Source organism: Salmo salar, chromosome 03 (genome assembly GCF_965601325.2).
Source record: "Salmo salar chromosome 03, fSalSal1, whole genome shotgun sequence".
Taxonomy (NCBI): domain Eukaryota; kingdom Metazoa; phylum Chordata; class Actinopteri; order Salmoniformes; family Salmonidae; genus Salmo; species Salmo salar.
Window position 1 is genome coordinate 97,661,489 of NC_138293.1, and position 20,718 is coordinate 97,682,206.

The window sequence follows — 20,718 nt, forward strand, 5'->3', positions numbered from 1 at the left end:
TGTATTTTGTATATTTATATTGTACTTTGTACCATTTATAACAGTTCCGGAGTGTAGATTCACTGTAGCCATACTGCCATAGACACAATACCTTGTTGAAGTGTAGCACTCAGCCAGGGATGGACATTATGATTTATATTATAATATGTCTTATTACAGTATTAGAAATATACACCAAACATACCACTTGGGTGTGAGTTCATTTATCACATAGGAACCACAGTACAATATGAAAACTCAGTCCACCAGAATCTGTAGAAAGCATGTTTATTTACTCCAAAATATTGATTCGTTGATTGAAACCCAGCACAAAGCAACATGATTTATTGCAAAACATCTTGAAGCTGCAGAAGCGTCTACTGTTCCAGTTGAAAATGAATACACATGATAACACATCTATCTGTGTAAAATAATAGGTCACCTGACAGTGGTGTGACTCTGTGTTGGGGTCAATTCCATTTCAATTCCAGTCAATTCAGAAAGTACACTGAAATTCCAATTCTCTTCAATACTTTTCAATGAGGAACATTTTTTAAAATTGGAATTGGAATTTGATTTACTTTCCGAATTGACTGGAATTGAAATGGAATTGACCCCAACCCCGGTGAAACTAACTGCTTAATGTAGATGTTAATAACAACTGGTAGTGGTGAGTCCCATGGTCAGCTGGAGTGATGCTGACCGCACAGATGGCAAGACACAGCATATGGCTCTAGCAACCTCCATGAACTCAGTGCTGCAGGGAAAACAGAGAGAAGAAGAAAAACAGGTTAATAAATGTCACATAAACAGAGTAGAACAGCCTGAGTTTTACCCATAAGGCTCTGGTCAACAGTAGTGCACTATGCTGTGTAATGGTATGGGGCAAAGGTTAGTGTTGGAACATAGGCAAACACACTATCCAGGATACACTTCCACACTCCTTCCCCCAGGGGGCAGCAGCTGGGTCTATTTGCTGAGCTAAGCCTTGATAAGCACATCAGGTGCAGCCAATGAAGGTGATTGGCAGTCCGGGAGAGAGAGGAGGACAGAAGCCTCTCAGCCGGATTGGATTTGTTTTTGTTGTGTTAGAAAACCTCTTTAGTTGGGCATATATTTTTGTAGTGTGGTTTCTGTACATATTTACTTTGTCACCATGAACATGTGAATAATCTGCTTAGACCGGCAGACCAAGAGGTCAAGATAGAGCTAGTCCTGATCTCGGTAAATTGCTGTATCCTGGGTACCTTCAACATCTGGCTGAATACGTTGACTTCTCACATCTATACCCACATCAGCTCAGGTTACAGGCCATGTAGCTAGGACTCCTAGACATAATGAGTCAGGTTACAGACCATGTAGCTAGGACTAGGACCCCTAGACATAATGAGTCAGGTTACAGACCATGTAACTAGGACCCCTAGACATAATGAGTCAGGTTACAGACCATGTAGCTAGGACTAGGACCCCTAGACATAATGAGTCAGGTTACAGACCATGTAACTAGGACCCCTAGACATAATGAGTCAGGTTACAGACCATGTAGCTAGAACCCCTAGACATAATGAGTCAGGTTACAGACCATGTAGCTAGGACCCCTAGACATAATGAATCAGGTTACAGACCATGTAACTAGGACCCCTAGACATAATGAGTCAGGTTACAGACCATGTAGCTAGGACTAGGACCCCTAGACATAATGAGTCAGGTTACAGACCATGTAACTAGGACCCCTAGACATAATGAGTCAGGTTACAGACCATGTAGCTAGGACTAGGACCCCTAGACATAATGAGTCAGGTTACAGACCATGTAGCTAGGACTAGGACCCCTAGACATAACGAGTCAGGTTACAGACCATGTAACTAGGACCCCTAGACATAATGAGTCAGGTTACAGACCATGTAGCTAGAACCCCTAGCCATAATGAGTCAGGTTACAGACCATGTAGCTAGGACCCCTAGACATAATGAGTCAGGTTACAGACCATGTAGCTAGAACCCCTAGACATAATGAGTCAGGTTACAGACCATGTAGCTAGGACCCCTAGACATAATGAGTCAGGTTACAGACCATGTAGCTAGGACTAGGACCCCTAGACATAATGAGTCAGGTTACAGACCATGTAGCTAGAACCCCTAGACATAATGAGTCAGGTTACAGACCATGTAGCTAGGACTAGGACCCCTAGACATAATGAGTCAGGTTACAGACCATGTAGCTAGGACTCCTAGACATAATGAGTCAGGTTACAGACCATGTAGCTAGGACTAGGACTCCTAGACATAATGAGTCAGGTTACAGACCATGTAGCTAGGACTCCTAGACATAATGAGTCAGGTTACAGACTATGTAGCTAGGACTAGGACCCCTAGACATAATGAGTCAGGTTACAGACCATGTAGCTAGGACTAGGACCCCTAGACATAATGAGTCAGGTTACAGACCATGTAGCTAGGACCCCTAGACATAATGAGTCAGGTTACAGACCATGTAGCTAGGACTAGGACCCCTAGACATAATGAGTCAGGTTACAGACCATGTAGCTAGGACTCCTAGACATAATGAGTCAGGTTACAGACCATGTAACAAGGACTCCTAGACATAATGAGTCAGGTTACAGACCATGTAGCTAGGACTAGGACTCCTAGACATAATGAGTCAGGTTACAGACCATGTAACTAGGACTAGGACTCCTAGACATAATGAGTCAGGTTACAGACCATGTAACTAGGACTAGGACTCCTAGACATAATGAGTCAGGTTACAGACCATGTAACTAGGACTCCTAGACATAATGAGTCAGGTTACAGACCATGTAGCTAGGACTCCTAGACATAATGAGTCAGGTTACAGACCATGTAGCTAGGACTAGGACCCCTAGACATAATGAGTCAGGTTACAGACCATGTAGCTAGGACTCCTAGACATAATGAGTCAGGTTACAGACCATGTAACTAGGACTAGGACTCCTAGACATAATGAATCAGGTTACAGACCATGTAGCTAGGACCCCTAGACATAATGAGTCAGGTTACAGACCATGTAGCTAGGACCCCTAGACATAATGAGTCAGGTTACAGACCATGTAACTAGGACTCCTAGACATAATGAGTCAGGTTACAGACCATGTAGCTAGGACTAGGACCCCTAGACATAATGAGTCAGGTTACAGACCATGTAGCTAGGACTCCTAGACATAATGAGTCAGGTTACAGACCATGTAACTAGGACCCCTAGACATAATGAGTCAGGTTACAGACCATGTAGCTAGGACCCCTAGACATAATGAGTCAGGTTACAGACCATGTAGCTAGGACCCCTAGACATAATGAGTCAGGTTACAAACCATATAGCTAGGACTAGGACCCCTAGACATAATGAGTCAGGTTACAGACCATGTAGCTAGGACTCCTAGACATAATGAGTCAGGTTACAGACCATGTAGCTAGGACCCCTAGACATAATGAGTCAGGTTACAGACCATGTAGCTAGGACTCCTAGACATAATGAGTCAGGTTACAGACCATGTAGCTAGGACTAGAACCCCTAGACATAATGAGTCAGGTTACAGACCATGTAGCTAGGACCCCTAGACATAATGAGTCAGGTTACAGACCATGTAGCTAGGACTCCTAGACATAATGAGTCAGGTTACAGACCATGTAGCTAGGACTCCTAGACATAATGAGTCCGGTTACAGAACATGTAGCTAGGACCCCTAGACATAATGAGGCAGGTTACAGACCATGTAGCTACCACTCCTAGACATAATGAGTCAGGTTACAGACCATGTAGCTAGGACTAGGACCCCTAGACATAATGAGTCAGGTTACAGACCATGTAGCTAGGACTAGGACCCCTAGACATAATGAGTCAGGTTACAGACCATGTAGCTAGGACTAGGACCCCTAGACATAATGAGTCAGGTTACAGACCATGTAGCTAGGACTAGGACCCCTAGACATAATGAGTCAGGTTACAGACCATGTAGCTAGGACTCCTAGACATAATGAGTCAGGTTACAGACTCACGTAGCTAGGACTCCTAGACATAATGAGTCAGGTTACAGACCATGTAGCTAGGACCCCTAGACATAATGAGTCAGGTTACAGACCATGTAGCTAGGACTAGGACCCCTAGACATAATGAGTCAGGTTACAGACCATGTAGCTAGGACCCCTAGACATAATGAGTCAGGTTACAGATCACGTAGCTAGGACCCCTAGACATAATGAGTCAGGTTACAGACCATGTAGCTAGGACCCCTAGACATAATGAGTCAGGTTACAGATCACGTAGCTAGGACCCCTAGGCATAATGAGTCAGGTTACAGACCATGTAGCTAGGACTCCTAGACATAATGAGTCAGGTTACATGTAGCTAGGCCTAGGACATAATTTCATAACAAAATGGATGAGGATGCCATGCACTATATAAGGATTAGAGTGCCATTTCAGACGCACCCTGTGCCTTTGAATTGATCTCTGAGTAGATTACTGAATCTCCATTGGTTTCTGAGTCTCTGAATGTCATGTCATTTACCAAAAGTATATGGACACCTGCTCGTCAAACATCTCATTCCAAAATCATGGGCATTAATATGGAGTTGGTCCCCCCTTTACTGCTATAACAGCCTTCACTCTTCTGGGAAGGCTTTCCACTAGATGTTGGACATTGCTGCAAGGACTTGCTTTCATTCAGCCACAAGAGCATTAGTGAGGTCGGGCACTGATGTTGGGTGATTAGGCCTGGCTTGATGGGATGAGGTCAGGGCTCTTTGCAGGCCAGTCAAGTTCTTCCACACCGATCTCAACAAACCATTGCTCGCTTTGTGCACGAGGGCATTTTCATGCTGAATCAGGAAGGGCCATCCCCAAACTGTTGCCACAAAGTTGGAAGCACAGAATCATCTAGAATGTAATTGTATGCTGTAGCATTAAGATTTCCCTTCACTGGAACTAAGGGGCCTAGCCCAAATCCATTATTCCTCCTCCACCAAACTTTACAGTTGGCACTATGTATTGGGGCAGGTTGCGTTCTCCTGGCATCCGCCAAACCCAGATTCATCTGTCGGACTGCCAAATGGTGAACCGTGATTCATCACTCCAGTGAACGTGTTTCCACTACTCCAGAGTCCAATGGCTGCAAACTTTACACCACTCTAGCTGACGCTTGGCACTGTGCACAGTGATCTTAGGCTGGTGTGCGGCTGCTCGGCCATGGAAACCCATCTCATGAAGCTCCCGACGAACAGTTATTGTGCTGATGTTGCTTCCAGAGGCAGTTTGGAACTCTGTAGTGAGTGTTGCAACCGAGGACAAACGATTTTTACGCGCTTCAACACTTGGCGGTCCCGTTCTGTGAGCTTGTGTGGCCTACCACTTCACAGCTGAGCCGTTGTTGCTCCTAGACGTTTCCACTTCACAATAACAACAGTTACAGTTGACCAGGGCAGCTCTAGCAGGTCAGACATTTGACAAACTGATTTGTTGGAAAGATGGCATCCTATGACGGTGCCATGTTGAAAGTCGCTGAGCTCTTCATTAAGGCCATTCTACTGCCAATGTTTGTCTATGGAGATTGCATAGCTGTGTGCTTTTATACACCTGTCAGCAACGGGTGTGGCTAAAATAGCCAAATCTACTCATTTGACGGGGTGTCCACATACTCTTTTATATGTGGTGTATGTAGGCAGTACCTTGAAGTCCCAGAGGACCATAGCTCCGTCCAGACCCACACTGCTGTACTTGTCCACGTGGGCCTTAGTTCCTGACACGATACACAGCTGACTGGAGGGAGACACAGGAGCAGAGAGATTCAGTATACTTACAAGCATTTCGCTACACCCGCAATAACATCTGCTAAACACGTGTATGTGGCACACACACACACATACAAACACATACAACATACACACTCCCTCTCTCCTCACGTGATGCTGTTCTGGTGCAGGCAGCCCAGCTCGTTGCTCTCATCATCAGTAGCCTTCTTATCCAGATTGCGGAAGTGTTGCATGGCGGACATGCTGCCCCTAGAGGTCTGCTTGGGGATGTCCAGCTTCTTAACAAACTTCAGACTGCCTGGGCCCTTATAGGAGAACTGAAACGGACAGCAGTCATGGCCCTGAAACAGAGGGTTTAGACATTAGTTATGCAGGGTATGTATGCTAGGAACATAGAGGGTTTAGACATTAGGTATGCAGGGTATGTATGATAGGAACATAGAGGGTTTAGACATTAGGTATGCAGGGTATGTATGCTAGGAACATAGAGGGTTTAGACATTAGGTATGCAGGGTATGTATGATAGGAACATAGAGGGTTTAGACATTAGGTATGCAGGGTATGTATGCTAGGAACATAGAGGGTTTAGACATTAGGTATGCAGGGTATGTATGATAGGAACATAGAGGGTTTAGACATTAGGTATGCCGGGTATGTATGATAGGAACATAGAGGGTTTAGACATTAGGTATGCAGGGTATGTATGATAGGAACATAGAGGGTTTAGACATTAGGTATGCCGGGTATGTATGATAGGAACATAGAGGGTTTAGACATTAGGTATGCAGGGTATGTATGATATTGCCTTATGGCTGAGTCCCAAATGGAACACTATTGCCTTTATATAATGCACTGCTTTTGACCATGGACCGATAGGAGCAAACTGTAGGATACCATGCCACAAGGGATCCTGTAAAGCCTATATATAGGGGACAGTGTTCCATCTGGGACAGTGTATTTCTTCAATGAACTCCTACAGGTGGAAGTGGTTCGGTGAACTAGGCTCACATGTTGAGTAACCTTGCTATGGTTCTGGTCGGTCACAAATGAAGAGAGTGAGAGAGGTGTGTTTTCTTACCGCGGCAACCATCTCTGTGGGGCTCACATAGAGCACGCTCACTAGAGGTAGGCGGTCCGTTGTCAGCTGAGTCACCCTGTCAATCGACACAAGGTCAGAGATCAAGAGTCAGGGGTCAATGACATGTTCCTCTCTTTGTGTGAATTTCTAAATGAAAGATTCCTCACATCCCTTCTCCTAGCCTCTTCCTCAGAACATCAGAAGGACCCAAGGTTCCTTTTCAAGGATCTCCTCCAAGGCTCTAATGGCTTCCCTTTTCCATTTTCAGGAGGTGAGGCGAGAGGACACCAGTAGTGGAGGAAAAGTCTGAGAAGGACCCTTTCTGTCAGTGATAGCTACTCACTCTTTCCCCTGGGTAGCGTCTGCCTTATAATTTGTCCCTTTCACCCCTTCACTCTTTCATCCCTTCACTCTTTCATCCCTTCACTCTTTCACCCCTTCACTCCTTCACCCCTTCCCTCCTTCACCCCTTCACTTCTTCACTCTTTCACCCCTTCACTCTTTCATCCCTTCACACTTTCATCCCTTCACTCTTTCCCCCCTTCACTCTTTCACCCTTTCACCCCTTCACTCTTTCACCCTTTCACTCTTTCACCCCTTCACTCCTTCACTCTTTCATCCCTTCACTCTTTCACCCCTTCACTCCTTCACTCTTTCACCCCTTCACTCTTTCACCCCTTCACCCCTTTACTCTTTCATCCCTTCACTCTTTCACCCCTTCACTCTTTCACCCATTCACTCCTTCACCCCTTCACTCCTTCACCCCATCACTCTTTCACTCCTTCACCCATTCACTCCTTCACTCTTTCACCCCTTCACTCTTTCACCCCTTCACTCCTTCACTCTTTTATCCCTTCACTCTTTCACTTTTTCACTCACTCTTTCCCCTGGGTGGCGTCGGCCACACTGATGCTGCTGTTGTGAGCGACCCAGGCCAGGTGGTCTCCGCTGGGGGAGAAGGAGACACTGTGTACCCAACCTCCACAGTCCTTGGTCTCCAGCAGCATCTCCCCAAATGGCATCTTAGCCCCCCACGCTGTCGGGCCTGGCTTGTCCTCGATTTCCTTGATGTAGGCAGAGAAGATCCTGCATGAAGAGAATTTGGGAATTGTAGTGTTTGTATCACTATAGGCTGACCCGGCTCGCACAACGTTACTTTAAAACCTGCTTATTTTGTATCACAAAGAGAGAGATAGAACGTGTGAGAGAGTATTTTTAAATACTGCTATAGTATAAACAGACGGTATATACATTGGTATAAAAAATTCAACCACCATATTATGACTCACACCTAGAAAAATGTGTTCCGAATGGGTTCTTCAGCTGTCCCTATAGAAGAACCATTTTGTTCCACTTGACCCCTTTTGGGATCCATGTAGAATTTTCTGTGAAAAGGGTTCTACATGGAACCCAAAAGGGTTCTACCTGGAACCAAAAAGGCTTTTCCAAAGGGTTCTCCTATGGGGACAGCCGATCCACCCTTTTAGAGTCTAGATAGCACCTCTTTTCTAAGATTGCTTGGTAAAGAAACCTGTTGTGGGAAAACACTAAACTATGGCAGAATTGTTTGCGAAATGACATCAGATTCAATTCCAAGGTGGTGCAGGGTTTATCAAGCAGAAGTGCTGTGCAGATGTAATTATATTGTCATATTTTTGTAACAGCTCCTTGACCAAGCATTAGAAAATAAATAATCTGACCCGATAATTACCTAGCTAAAGGTTGAATAAATAAGAATCAGCCAAACAATAGCATCAACAGCCTTAGAGACAGTTACTATCTGTTGGTTCTGACCTGCAGTGGAAGCCTTAGAGACAGTTACTATCTGTTGGTTCTGACCTGCAGTGGAAGCGTTAGAGACAGTTTCTATCTGTTGGTTCTGACCTGCAGTGGAAGCCTTAGAGACAGTTACTATCTGTTGGTTCTGACCTGCAGTGGAAACCTTAGAGACAGTTACTATCTGTTGGTTCTGACCTGCAGTGGAAGCCTTAGAGACAGTTACTATCTGTTGGTTCTGACCTGCAGTGGAAGCCTTAGAGACAGTTACTATCTGTTGGTTCTGACCTGCAGTGGAAGCGTTAGAGACAGTTTCTATCTGTTGGTTCTGACCTGCAGTGGAAGCCTTAGAGACAGTTACTATCTGTTGGTTCTGACCTGCAGTGGAAACCTTAGAGACAGTTACTATCTGTTGGTTCTGACCTGCAGTGGAAGCCTTAGAGACAGTTACTATCTGTTGGTTCTGACCTGCAGTGGAAGCGTTAGAGACAGTTTCTATCTGTTGGTTCTGACCTGCAGTGGAAGCCTTAGAGACAGTTACTATCTGTTGGTTCTGACCTGCAGTGGAAACCTTAGAGACAGTTACTATCTGTTGGTTCTGACCTGCAGTGGAAGCCTTAGAGACAGTTACTATCTGTTGGTTCTGACCTGCAGTGGAAGCCTTAGAGACAGTTACTATCTGTTGGTTCTGACCTGCAGTGGAAGCCTTAGAGACAGTTACTATCTGTTGGTTCTGACCTGCAGTGGAAGCCTTAGAGACAGTTACTATCTGTTGGTTCTGACCTGCAGTGGAAGCGTTAGAGACAGTTTCTATCTGTTGGTTCTGACCTGCAGTGGAAGCCTTAGAGACAGTTACTATCTGTTGGTTCTGACCTGCAGTGGAAACCTTAGAGACAGTTACTATCTGTTGGTTCTGACCTGCAGTGGAAGCCTTAGAGACAGTTACTATCTGTTGGTTCTGACCTGCAGTGGAAGCCTTAGAGACAGTTACTATCTGTTGGTTCTGACCTGCAGTGGAAGCGTTAGAGACAGTTTCTATCTGTTGGTTCTGACCTGCAGTGGAAGCCTTAGAGACAGTTACTATCTGTTGGTTCTGACCTGCAGTGGAAGCCTTAGAGACAGTTACTATCTGTTGGTTCTGACCTGCAGTGGAAGCCTTAGAGACAGTTACTATCTGTTGGTTCTGACCTGCAGTGGAAGCCTTAGAGACAGTTACTATCTGTTGGTTCTGACCTGCAGTGGAAGTCAGAGGACCCAGCAGCCAGCAGGATGTTGTTGGGGTGCCAGTCCAGACACATCACCGTGGACCGGATGCTCTTCTTTATGTGCTTACTGAGCCACCTGCAGGGGCCAGAGGTCACAGAGGTCTCAAAGGTCAAAGGTTGCAATAGATTCATACTGGACAAATCTCAAGACGCTACTGAGCCATAACAGGTCAGAGGGGAAAGGTCACAGTAGATTATTTCTGGGAACATCTCAAATGGTGCCTCACTTCCAGCCTATAGTGTACTACTGTAGTAACAGTATTAGTAAGAGGGTACAGTGAGAGTGAATGTGAGTGAGTGAGTGAGCGAGCGAGCGAGCGAGCGAGCGACCGACTGACTGACTGAATGTGTTCCGTGTCTCTCACCAGTCGTTCTCCTTCTCGAAGTAGCAGACAGAGATGAGGCGAGCTCCGCTGCCCAGGGCAAACTTATTCTCCAGAGGGGACCACTTGACAAAGGTAGCAGCCCGGTTGATCCTCACCAACACCAGAGTGGGCTTCCACACCTTGTCCTTCAGTGTCCACACGTACGCATTACGGTCCGATGCACACGTCACGATGCGGTTCGAATCCGGAGCCCAGTCGATGCCTGGAAGGTTTTTAGGAGAAGGAAACAATGAAGAGAATGATGCAGTTGGAATCCCATGATGCAACATGTTCAGGCTAGCATCCAGGGGGGGGGGGGGGGGGGGGGGGGGGGGGGGGGGGGGGGGGGGGGGGGGGTGTGTGTGTGTGTGTGTGTGTGTGTGTGTGTGTGTGTGTTCAGTGGAGTTACTGACTAATCAATGATGTTTCACTTCCTGGCTGTCTATGACTGAGTCCCAAACGGCCTATGGGCCCTGGTCTACACTAGTACACTATAGGGAATAGGGCCCTGGTCTGCACTAGTACACTATAGGGAATAGGGCCCTGGTCTACACTAGTACACTATAGGGAATAGGGCCCTGGTCTGCACTAGTACACTATAGGGAATAGGGCCCTGGTCTGCACTAGTACACTATAGGGAATAGGGAGCCATTTGGGACTCCATTGTATGTGGGTACCTGTGATTCGTCCACTGTGCTCAGTCAGCTCGTGGATCTTGGCCCACTCGTTCCCCTTCTTCTCATAGATGATCACCACACTGCTGTTGGGGCTGACAGCAATCTCTGGAGATAGACATCATTACGTCACTATAATATCTTGATTAACAACAACTAATACACAGCAATATCTGGTGAGAAGAGAGACATCGTTACGTCACTAGAATGTCTTGATTAACAACAACTAATACACAGCAATATCTGGTGAGAGGAGAGACATCGTTACGTCACTACAATATCTTGATTAACAACAACTAATACATAGCAATATCTGGTGAGAGGAGAGACATCTTTACATCACTACAATATCTTGATTAACAACAACTAATACATAGCAATACCTGGTGAGAGGAGAGGCATCTCTACATCTCTACATCATCTTGATTAACATGTAGCTAATGTGTAATGGATAGAAATATGCTGATTGACAGTGCACACACACACACACGCAAGAGCACACAGACACACACAACATTGCATATTATGTGGAGGAGAGATGTCTATAATGCATTGATGTATCATATACGACGCATACAGAAACATACAGTACATTGTATACTGCTCAAAAAAATAAAGGGAACACTTAAACAACACATCCTAGATCTGAATGAATGAAATAATCTTATTAAATACTTTTTTCTTTACATAGTTGAATGTGCTGACAACAAAATCACACAAAAATAATCAATGGAAATCCAATTTATCAACCCATGGAGGTCTGGATTTGGAGTCACACTCAAAATTAAAGTGGAAAACCACACTACAGGCTGATCCAACTTTGATGTAATGTCCTTAAAACAAGTCAAAATGAGGCTCAGTAGTGTGTGTGGCCTCCACGTGCCTGTATGACCTCCCTACAATGCCTGGGCATGCTCCTGATGAGGTGGCGGATGGTCTCCTGAGGGATCTCCTCCCAGACCTGGACTAAAGCATCCGCCAACTCCTGGACAGTCTGTGGTGCAACGTGGCGTTGGTGGATGGAGCGAGACATGATGTCCCAGATGTGCTCAATTGGATTCAGGTCTGGGGAACGGGCGGGCCAGTCCATAGCATCAATGCCTTCCTCTTGCAGGAACTGCTGACACACTCCAGCCACATGAGGTCTAGCATTGTCTTGCATTAGGAGGAACCCAGGGCCAACCGCACCAGCATATGGTCTCACAAGGGGTCTGAGGATCTCATCTCGGTACCTAATGGCAGTCAGGCTACCTCTGGCGAGCACATGGAGGGCTGTGCGGCCCCCAAAGAAATGCCACCCCACACCATGACTGACCCACTGCCAAACCGGTCATGCTGGAGGATGTTGCAGGCAGCAGAACGTTCTCCACGGCGTCTCCAGACTCTGTCACGTCTGTCACATGTCACGTCTGTCACATGTGATTTCACAGAAGTGTGATTGACTTGGAGTTACATTGTGTTGTTTAAGTGTTCCCTTTATTTTTTTGAGCAGTGTATATGTATACACAGCAAATTCTCCAGTGGTGAATCAACACTGACAGTGTTCAGTTCAATACTGGATAAGTGTCCACACTTTTCAGTGTTAAATCACTGTTAAAGGAAATTAGGACTTTTAGTGTTAATCAAGAACACCTCATATTTAACACCAGGAAGTGTATATAGTTTTCACCAATGGTGTTTGCAATGACACCTCATAACAATTACACCAATTAGGCCTAGTTTCACCCTAATAAAAAGGTCTGAAACTCATGGTTTACAGGCCACATCAGGCCTTCAAGTAGGGTAGGTAACTTTCCCTAAATTCCCAGATATCCTGGTGGAAGCATTCCAGATTTTTTTATTATTTCCTCCCATTCCCAGGAATCGTCCAACTGCAATTTCTGATAAATCTGGAAATTATGGCAAAGTTACCAGCATTTTACAACCCTACCTGCAAGTCACACTATGCTGGTTTGCAAAGTGATGTGTAATTCCTATTGGAACCCAGACAGAATGATTGCCTGGGTTAGCAGCATTGTGAGGAGAGTACATAAGCCATTTAAAAAGGGATCAACCATTTCAGTAACGGGTGCAAAAAATCTAATTAACTGATTGGATTCATTTTGATAAGGGTATGTTATTTGTCTTTGAGTAGCATAATATGAATCAATCAATCAGTGTACAAGCAAAAACAAAAGTATCAAAAAACAATCCTAAAAAAATCTACCTGCAGTAGAGCATGCTGGGGAATATGATAATGATGGCCATGGTTTTGATACTCTCCACAGAGTAAAACCAGAGAGGAAGAGGCAAAGCGAGAGATTTCACTCTCACCAAAATCTGTCCATGTGGGAATACAGCGTAATTCAATGTGTTTCTGTGGCTTAATGAGCAAACTGATAAGCAGACTTCCGCCTTCCCGCCTTTGGGACATTGTTAGCCTCTAGTCATTATATAATGATCTCTGGTAAAACTGGCACAATCACACTCTCACAGTCAACACTGGTTATTAACATCAACACTGGGGTTCTTTACACTAATAGAGTTAATTTAACACCTGATCCAACACTAGAAATATTACACTGAAAAAAATCAACATTAGGTAACACTGGCCAATTTGCTGTGTAGCAATAGCATTTTGCTAACCTTGTCCCCAGGCTCAATTGCTACTGCATATAGACATTGGATAGAGGGAGATCCGGCTTCAGACCAGATTAGCATGTTTACCTACAATTTCTCTCTACATCAAAGATAACTTGTTTAATGTAGGATACTGTAGATAAATCACAATGTTCATGTTACATCTTTGTACTTTAAGAGAATACTAAAGGGTTCAGTTAGACTAGTAAAGGAGACAAAGAAGAAGAAGAAGAAGAGTGAAGTCCAATGTCTCCCAAATGGCACCCTATTCCCTACATAATGCTCTTCGGGTCCTGGTCAAAAGTAGTGCACTATATAGGGAATAGGGTACCATTTGGGCCCACACTACAGTACGGAGCTCCTTATATCTCTGCTACATTTCCTCTGTTGATAATCACATTCCCCAGATCTTCAGACAATTTTAATGGACAGCAATTAGAGGAGGAAGAGGAATCTGCAGACAGCAAGCGTCTCAATGGGCACCCTATTCGCTACATAGTGCACTACGTATGACTAGAACCCTATGGGCCCTGGTCAAAAGGTAGTGCACTGTATAGGGAATTTGGGACTCATCCGAGGAGCCAGCAGGCCAGCTAATGGAGGTATAGACTGGGAGAAAGAGAGGTGTGTGTGTGTGTGTGTGTGTGTGTGTGTGTGTGTGTGTGTGTGTGTGTGTGTGTGTGTGTGTGTGTGTGTGTGTGTGTGTGTGTGTGTGTGTGCGTGCGTGTGTGTGTGTGTGTGTGTGTGTGTGTGTGCGTGTGCGTGTTGAAATGCGGGCAGACTGGTTTAAGTATTACTGCAGGACTACTTACGTGTCCTGTCCTTATTCCAGGCATGGCAGGAGAGAGGCTCCAGCCCAAAGCTGTACAGGGACATGCTTCAACAAGGGTTCCACAGGGTTCTGGAATGTGGCTGGGATCGGAATGTCTTCTTCTTGTCAGGGATTGGTTGGAACTCTATTGTAGTAGAACCAGGAAGGGAGGGTTAAAAGTGAGAAAGATTGGGTTAGTTAAAGTTAGATTGTAGGCCTAGGCTATACTCTAGGAGGCAAATTTGCCCCGAAGCAACTCAACCCCCAGTGTATTTCAGAAACTGGATGAATGTCTGAATTGTTTTTAGTTGTATCTTACTATAATCGTGCCCGTTTAGGTCAATATTAAGTTGAGCATCGACTTTTGTTGAGTTGAGCAATGAGTTGAGCAAGGAAACTAACTGCTGATGTTGGTCGTCAGTGTTGGCACATACTTTGTAAACACATAATGGCTACCTTTCATCTTTACATGGTTGTTCTGGCCTGCTAGCTGTGTTGACATAGTGGGAAAAACCATTGGATTCAGATACAATCAACCCTACAGTATATATTTTTGTATAGGTAGAGATTTGTATCTTCCTTCCACTTGGTGGGAGACACTCAGAGGACCAGAAGGACTTTCTGATTGATGCTATGCACAACAACATTAGACTGGTTCCATTGCATACCCTTCATTTCCTGCTCTATTGGCCTCCATTGCTCTATGCCTCTCATACTGTCACTCCTACATTCTTGATGCCCTTGATACGTGGCATTATAAGACCTTTCTGCAATGCCTCCCAGTCCCAGTATCTGACAAGGAACTTAATTAGCATAGAGATCAAACACACACACACAGACACAGACACAGACACACAGTCAAACAGGAAAGACCACGCCATAGAAAACCATAAGAAACCCAATGCAACTAAGAAACAAGGAAATGTCAACCAAAACCAGTCTCTCCCTCCTACCTCTCCTTCCTCCAGTGGACAGGAACGATAAGATGATGTCAAACAACGTCTCTGTGTGTGTGGTTGTAGCAGGGTTGTATTCGCGGACTCTGGGCAGTCGACACGAATGAAGCAGTGCAGGGCAGGACTGGAGAGGACACAAGAAGAGGAAGTAGAGCGAGATTGAGAGACACACAGAGAGAGAAGGAGGAGAGAGTGAGGGTGTGTCTGCGTATTCAGCTATTGCGCAAGCACCTGGGACAAAGGTTGGTGGAGGATGAAGATAACACGCATACTGTCAGATAACTTTCCCTCAACAGTACACCTGTAGTAGTTTAACTGAGACTTTCCCTCAACAGTACACCTGTAGTAGTTTAACTGAGACTTTCCCTCAACAGTACACCTGTAGTAGTTTAACTGAGACTTTCCCTCAACAGTACACCTGTAGTAGTTTAACTGAGACTTTCCCTCAACAGTACACCTGTAGTAGTTTAACTGAGACTTTCCCTCAACAGTACACCTGTAGTAGTTTAACTGAGACTTTCCCTCAACAGTACACCTGTAGTAGTTTAACTGAGACTTTCCCTCAACAGTACACCTGTAGTAGTTTAACTGAGACTTTCCCTCAACAGTACACCTGTAGTAGTTTAACTGAGACTTTCCCTCAACAGTACACCTGTAGTAGTTTAACTGAGACTTTCCAGAATAACAGAATAAGACTTTAATTCAATTCAAGGGGCTTTATTGGCATGGGAAACATATGTGAACATTGCCAAAGCAAGTGAACTAGATAATATACAAAAATGAAATAAACAATAAAAATGAACAGTAAACATTACTCACAGAAGTTCCAAAAGAATAAAGACATTACAAATGTCATATTGTGAATATACAGTTGACGTCGGAAGTTTACATACACCTTAGGCAAATACATTTAAAATCCGTTTTTCACAATTCCTGACATTTAATCCTAGTAAAAATTCCCTGTCTTAGGTCAGTTAGTATCACCACTTTATTTTAAGAATGTGAAATGTCAGAATAAGAGTAGAGAGAATTATTTATTTCAGTTTTTATTTCTTTCATTACGTTCCCAGTCTGACAGATGTTTACTTACATTCAATTAGTATTTGGTAGCATTGCCTTTAAATTGTTTAACTTGGGACAAACGGTTCAGGGAGCCTTCCACAAGCTTCCCAGAATAAGTTGGGTGAATTTTGGCCCATTCCTCCTTACAGAGCTGGTGTAACTGAGTCAGGTTTGTAGGCTTCCTTGCTCGCATATGCTTTTTCAGTTCTGCCCACACATTTTCTATAGGATTGAGGTCAGGGCTTTGTGATGGCCACTCCAATACCTTGACTTTGTTGTCCATAAGCCATTTCGCCACAGCTTTGGAAGTATGCTTGGGGTCATTGTCCATTTGGAAGACCCATTTGTGACCAAGCTTTAACTTCCTGACTGATGTCTTGAGATGTTGCTTCAATATATCCACATAATTTTCCTGCCTCATGATGCCATCTATTTTGTGAAGTGCACCAGTCCCTCCTGCAGCAAAGCACCCCCACAACATGATGCTTCCACCCCCGTGCTTCACGGTTGGGATGGTGTTCTTCGGCTTGCAAGCATCCCCCTTTTTCCTCAAAACATAACGATGGTCATTATGGCCAAACAGTTCTATTTTTGTTTCATCAGACCAGAGGACTTTTCTCCAAAAAGTACAATCTTTGTCCCCATGTGCAGTTGCAAATGGTAGTCTGGCTTTTTTATGGCGGTTTTGGAGCAGTGGCTTCTTCCTTGCTGAGCAGTCTTTCAGGTTATGTCGATATAGGACTCGTTTGACTGTGGATATAGATGAAGTTTTGTACCTGTTTCCTTCAGCATCTTCACAAGGTCCTTTGCTGTTGTTTTGGGATTGATTTGCACTTTTCGCACCAAAGTACGTTAATCTCTAGGAGACAGAACGCATCTCCTTCCTGAGCGGTATGACGGCTGCGTGGTCCCATGGTGTTTATACTTGCGTACTATTGTTTGTACAGATGAACGTGGCACCTTCAGGCGTTTGGAAATTGCTCCCAAGGATGAACCAGACTTGTGGAGGTCTACAATTTTTTTCTGAGGTCTTGGCTGATTTCTTTTGATTTTCCCATGATGTCAAGCAAATATGCATTGAGTTGAAAGGTAGGCCTTGAAATACATCCACAGGTACACCTCCAATTGACTCAAATGATGTCAATTAGCCTATCAGAAGCTTCTAAAGCCAAGACATAATTTTCTGGAATTTTTCAAGCTGTTTAAAGGCACAGTCAACTTAGTGTATGTAAACTTCTGACCCACTGGAATTGTGATACAGTGAATTATAAGTGAAATATTCTGTCTGTAAACAGTTGTTGGAAAAATGACTTGTGTCATGCACAAAGTAGATGTCCTAACCGACTTGCCAAAACCATAGTTTGTTAACAAGAAATTTGTGGAGTGGTTGAAAAACGAGTTTTAATGACTCCAACCTAAGTGTATGTAAACTTCCAACTTCAACTGTATACAGTGTTGTAACGATGAGCAAATGGTTAAAGTACAAAAAGGAAAATAAATAAACATAAATATGAGTTGTATTTAAAACGGTGTTTGTTCTTCACTGGTTTCCCTTTTCTTGTGGCAACAGGTCACAAATCTTGCTGCTGTGATGGCACACTGTGGTATTTCACCCAGTAGATACAGTGGGGGAAAAAAGTATTTGATCCCCTGCTGATTTTGTACGTTTGCCCACTTTCAAAGAAATGATCAGTCTATAATTTTAATAGTAGGTTTATTTGAACATTGAGAGACAGAATAACCAAAAAAAAATCCAGAAAAACGCATGTCAAAAATGTTATAAAATGATTTGCATTTTAATGAGGGAAATAAGTATTTGACCCCTCTGCAAAACATGACTTAGTACTTGGTGGCAAAACCCGTGTTGGCAATCACAGAGGTCAGACGTTTGTTGTAGTTGGCCACCAGGTTTGCACACATCTCAGGAGGGATTTTGTCCCACTCCTCTTTGCAGATCTTCTCCAAGTCATTAAGGTTTCGAGGCTGACATTTGGCAACTCGAACCTTCAGCTCCCTCCACATGCTGGAATACCCATCCACGACCCATTTTCAATGCCCTGGCTGAGTGAAGGAGGTTCTCACCAAAGATTTGACGGTACATGGCCCCGTCCATCGTTCCTTTGATGCGGGGAAGTAATCCTGTCCCCTTAGCAGAAAAACACCCCCAAAGCATAATGTTTCCACCTTCATGTTTGACAGTGGGGAGGGTGTTCTTGGGGTCATAGGCAGCATTCCTCCTCCTCCAAACACGGCGAGTTGAGTTGATGTCAAAGAGCTCCATTTTGGTCTCATCTGACCACAACACTTTCAACCAGTTGTCCACTGAGTCATTCAGATGTTCATTGGCAAACTTCAGACGGGCATGTATATGTATTCTTGAGCAGGGGGACCTTGCGGGCGCTGCAGGATTTCAGTCCTTCACGGCGTAGTGTGTTACCAATTGTTTTCTTGGTGACTATGGTCCCAGCTGCCTTGAGATCATTGACAAGATCCTCCCGTGTAGTTCTGGGCTGATTCCTCACCGTTCTCATGATCATTGCAACTCCACGAGATGAGATCTTGCATGGAGCCCCAGGCCGAGGGATATTGACAGTTCTTTTGTGTTTCTTCCATTTGCGAATAATCGCACCAAATGTCACCTTCTCACCAAGCTGCTTGGCGATGGTCTTGTAGCCCTTTCCAGCCTTGTGTAGGTCTACAATCTTGTCCCTGACATCCTTGGAGAGCTCTTTGGTCTTGGCCATGGTGGAGAGTTTGGAATCTGATTGATTGATTGCTTCTGTGGATAGGTCAATTTTATACAGGTAACAATCTGCGGTTAGGAGCACTCCCTTTATTTCCCTCATTAAAATGCAAATCAATTTATAACATTTTTGACATGCGTTTTTCTAGATTTTTTTGTTGTTATTCTGTTTCTCACTGTTCAAATAAACCTACCATTAAAATTATAGACTGATCCTTTCTTTGTCAGTGGGCAAACGTACAAAATCAGCAGGGGATCAAATACTTTTTCCCCCACTGTATGGGAGTTGATCAAAATCTGGTTTGTTTTCGAATTCTTTGTGGATCTGTGTAATCTGAGGGAAATATGTGTCTCTAATATGGTCATACATATGGCAGGAGGTTAGGAAGTTCAGCTCAGTTTCCACCTTATTTTGTAGGCAGTGTGTACGTAGCCTGTCTTCTCTTGAGAGCCAGGTCTGCCTACGGCAGCCTTTCTCAATAGCAAGGCTCTGCTCACTGAGTCTGTACATAGTCAAAGCTTTCCTTTGTTTGGGTCTCACCGTTTGGGTCAGTCACAGTGGTCAGGTATTCTGGCACTGTGTGCTCTCTGTTCAGGGCCAAATAGCATTCTAGTTTGCTCTGTTGTTTTGTTAATTCTTTCCAATGTGTCGAGTAATTATCTTTTTGTTGTGTTGCTGTCCTGGGGCTCTGTGGGGTCTGTTTGTGAACAGAGCCCCAGGACCAGCTTGCTTAGGGGACTCTTCTCCAGGTTCATCTCTCTGTAGGTGATTGCTTTCTTTTAGAAGGTTTGGAAATCGCTTCCTTTTAGGTGGTTGTAGAATTTAATGGCTCTTTTCTGGATTTTGATAATTAGCGGGTATCGGCCTAATTCTTCTCTGCATGCATTATTTGGTGTTTTAAGTTGTACACGGAGGATATTTTTTTGCAGAATTCTGCATGCAGAGTCTCAATTTGGTGTCTGTCCCATTTTGTGAATTCTTGGTTGGTGACCGGACCCCAGACCTCACAACCATAAAGGGCAATGGGTTCTATAACTTATTCAAGTATGTTTTAGCCAGATCCTAATTGGTATGTCAAATTTGATGTTCCTTTTGAATAATAAAATGCCCTTCTTGCCTTGACTCTCAAATCACAGCTTTGTGGAAGTTACCTGTGACGCTGATGTTTAGGCCAAGGTATGTATAGTTTTTTGTGTGCTCTAGGGCAACGGTGTCTAGATGGAATTTGTATTTGTGGTCCTGGCGACTGGACCTTTTTTGGAACACCATTATTTTGGTCTTACTGAGATTTACTGTCAGGGTCCAGGTCTGGCAGAATCTGTGCAGAAGATCTAGGTGCTGCTGTGGGCCCTCCTTGGTTAGTGAAAGAAGCACCAGATCATCACCAAACAGTAGACATGTGACTTCAGATTCTAACCGGGTGAGGCTGGGTGCTGCAGACTGTTCAAGTGCCTGCGCCAATTTGTTGATATATATGTTCAAGAGGGTGGGGCTTAAGCTGCATCGCTGTCTCACCCCACGGCCATGAGGGAAGAAATGTGTGTGTTTTTTGCCTATTTTATCCGCACACTTGTTGTTTGTGTACATGGATTTTATAATGTCGT

At 44.3% G+C, this 20,718-nt stretch overlaps 1 protein-coding gene across 1 annotated transcript; it reads right to left on the minus strand.

Moving 5' to 3' along the window:
- Positions 1–253: 253 nt before the first annotated feature.
- Positions 254–15,517, minus strand: zgc:86896 (actin-related protein 2/3 complex subunit 1A-A). The gene is made up of 10 exons (XM_045715849.2): positions 15,306–15,517; positions 14,354–14,497; positions 10,926–11,030; positions 10,249–10,471; positions 9,852–9,959; positions 7,722–7,928; positions 6,843–6,918; positions 5,915–6,105; positions 5,681–5,771; positions 254–736 (listed from the first exon to the last, which is right to left on the minus strand). The coding sequence occupies exons 2-10, from the start codon at positions 14,415–14,417 to the stop codon at positions 731–733; spliced, it is 1,071 nt and encodes a 356-aa protein (XP_045571805.1). The 5' UTR covers positions 14,418–14,497; positions 15,306–15,517; the 3' UTR covers positions 254–730.
- Positions 15,518–20,718: the final 5,201 nt, after the last annotated feature.

Bases quoted from the DNA above. Each gene is read 5' to 3' on its own strand.
- zgc:86896 (XM_045715849.2), bottom strand. From the start codon at position 14,417: ATGTCCCTGTACAGCTTTGGGCTGGAGCCTCTCTCCTGCCATGCCTGG. The intron at 11,031-14,353 runs GTAAGTAGTCCT...GTCTATCTCCAG, and splicing joins CTGGAATAAGGACAGGACAC to AGATTGCTGTCAGCCCCAAC. The intron at 5,772-5,914 runs GTGAGGAGAGAG...GTCTCCCTCCAG, and splicing joins CTGCACCAGAACAGCATCAC to TCAGCTGTGTATCGTGTCAG.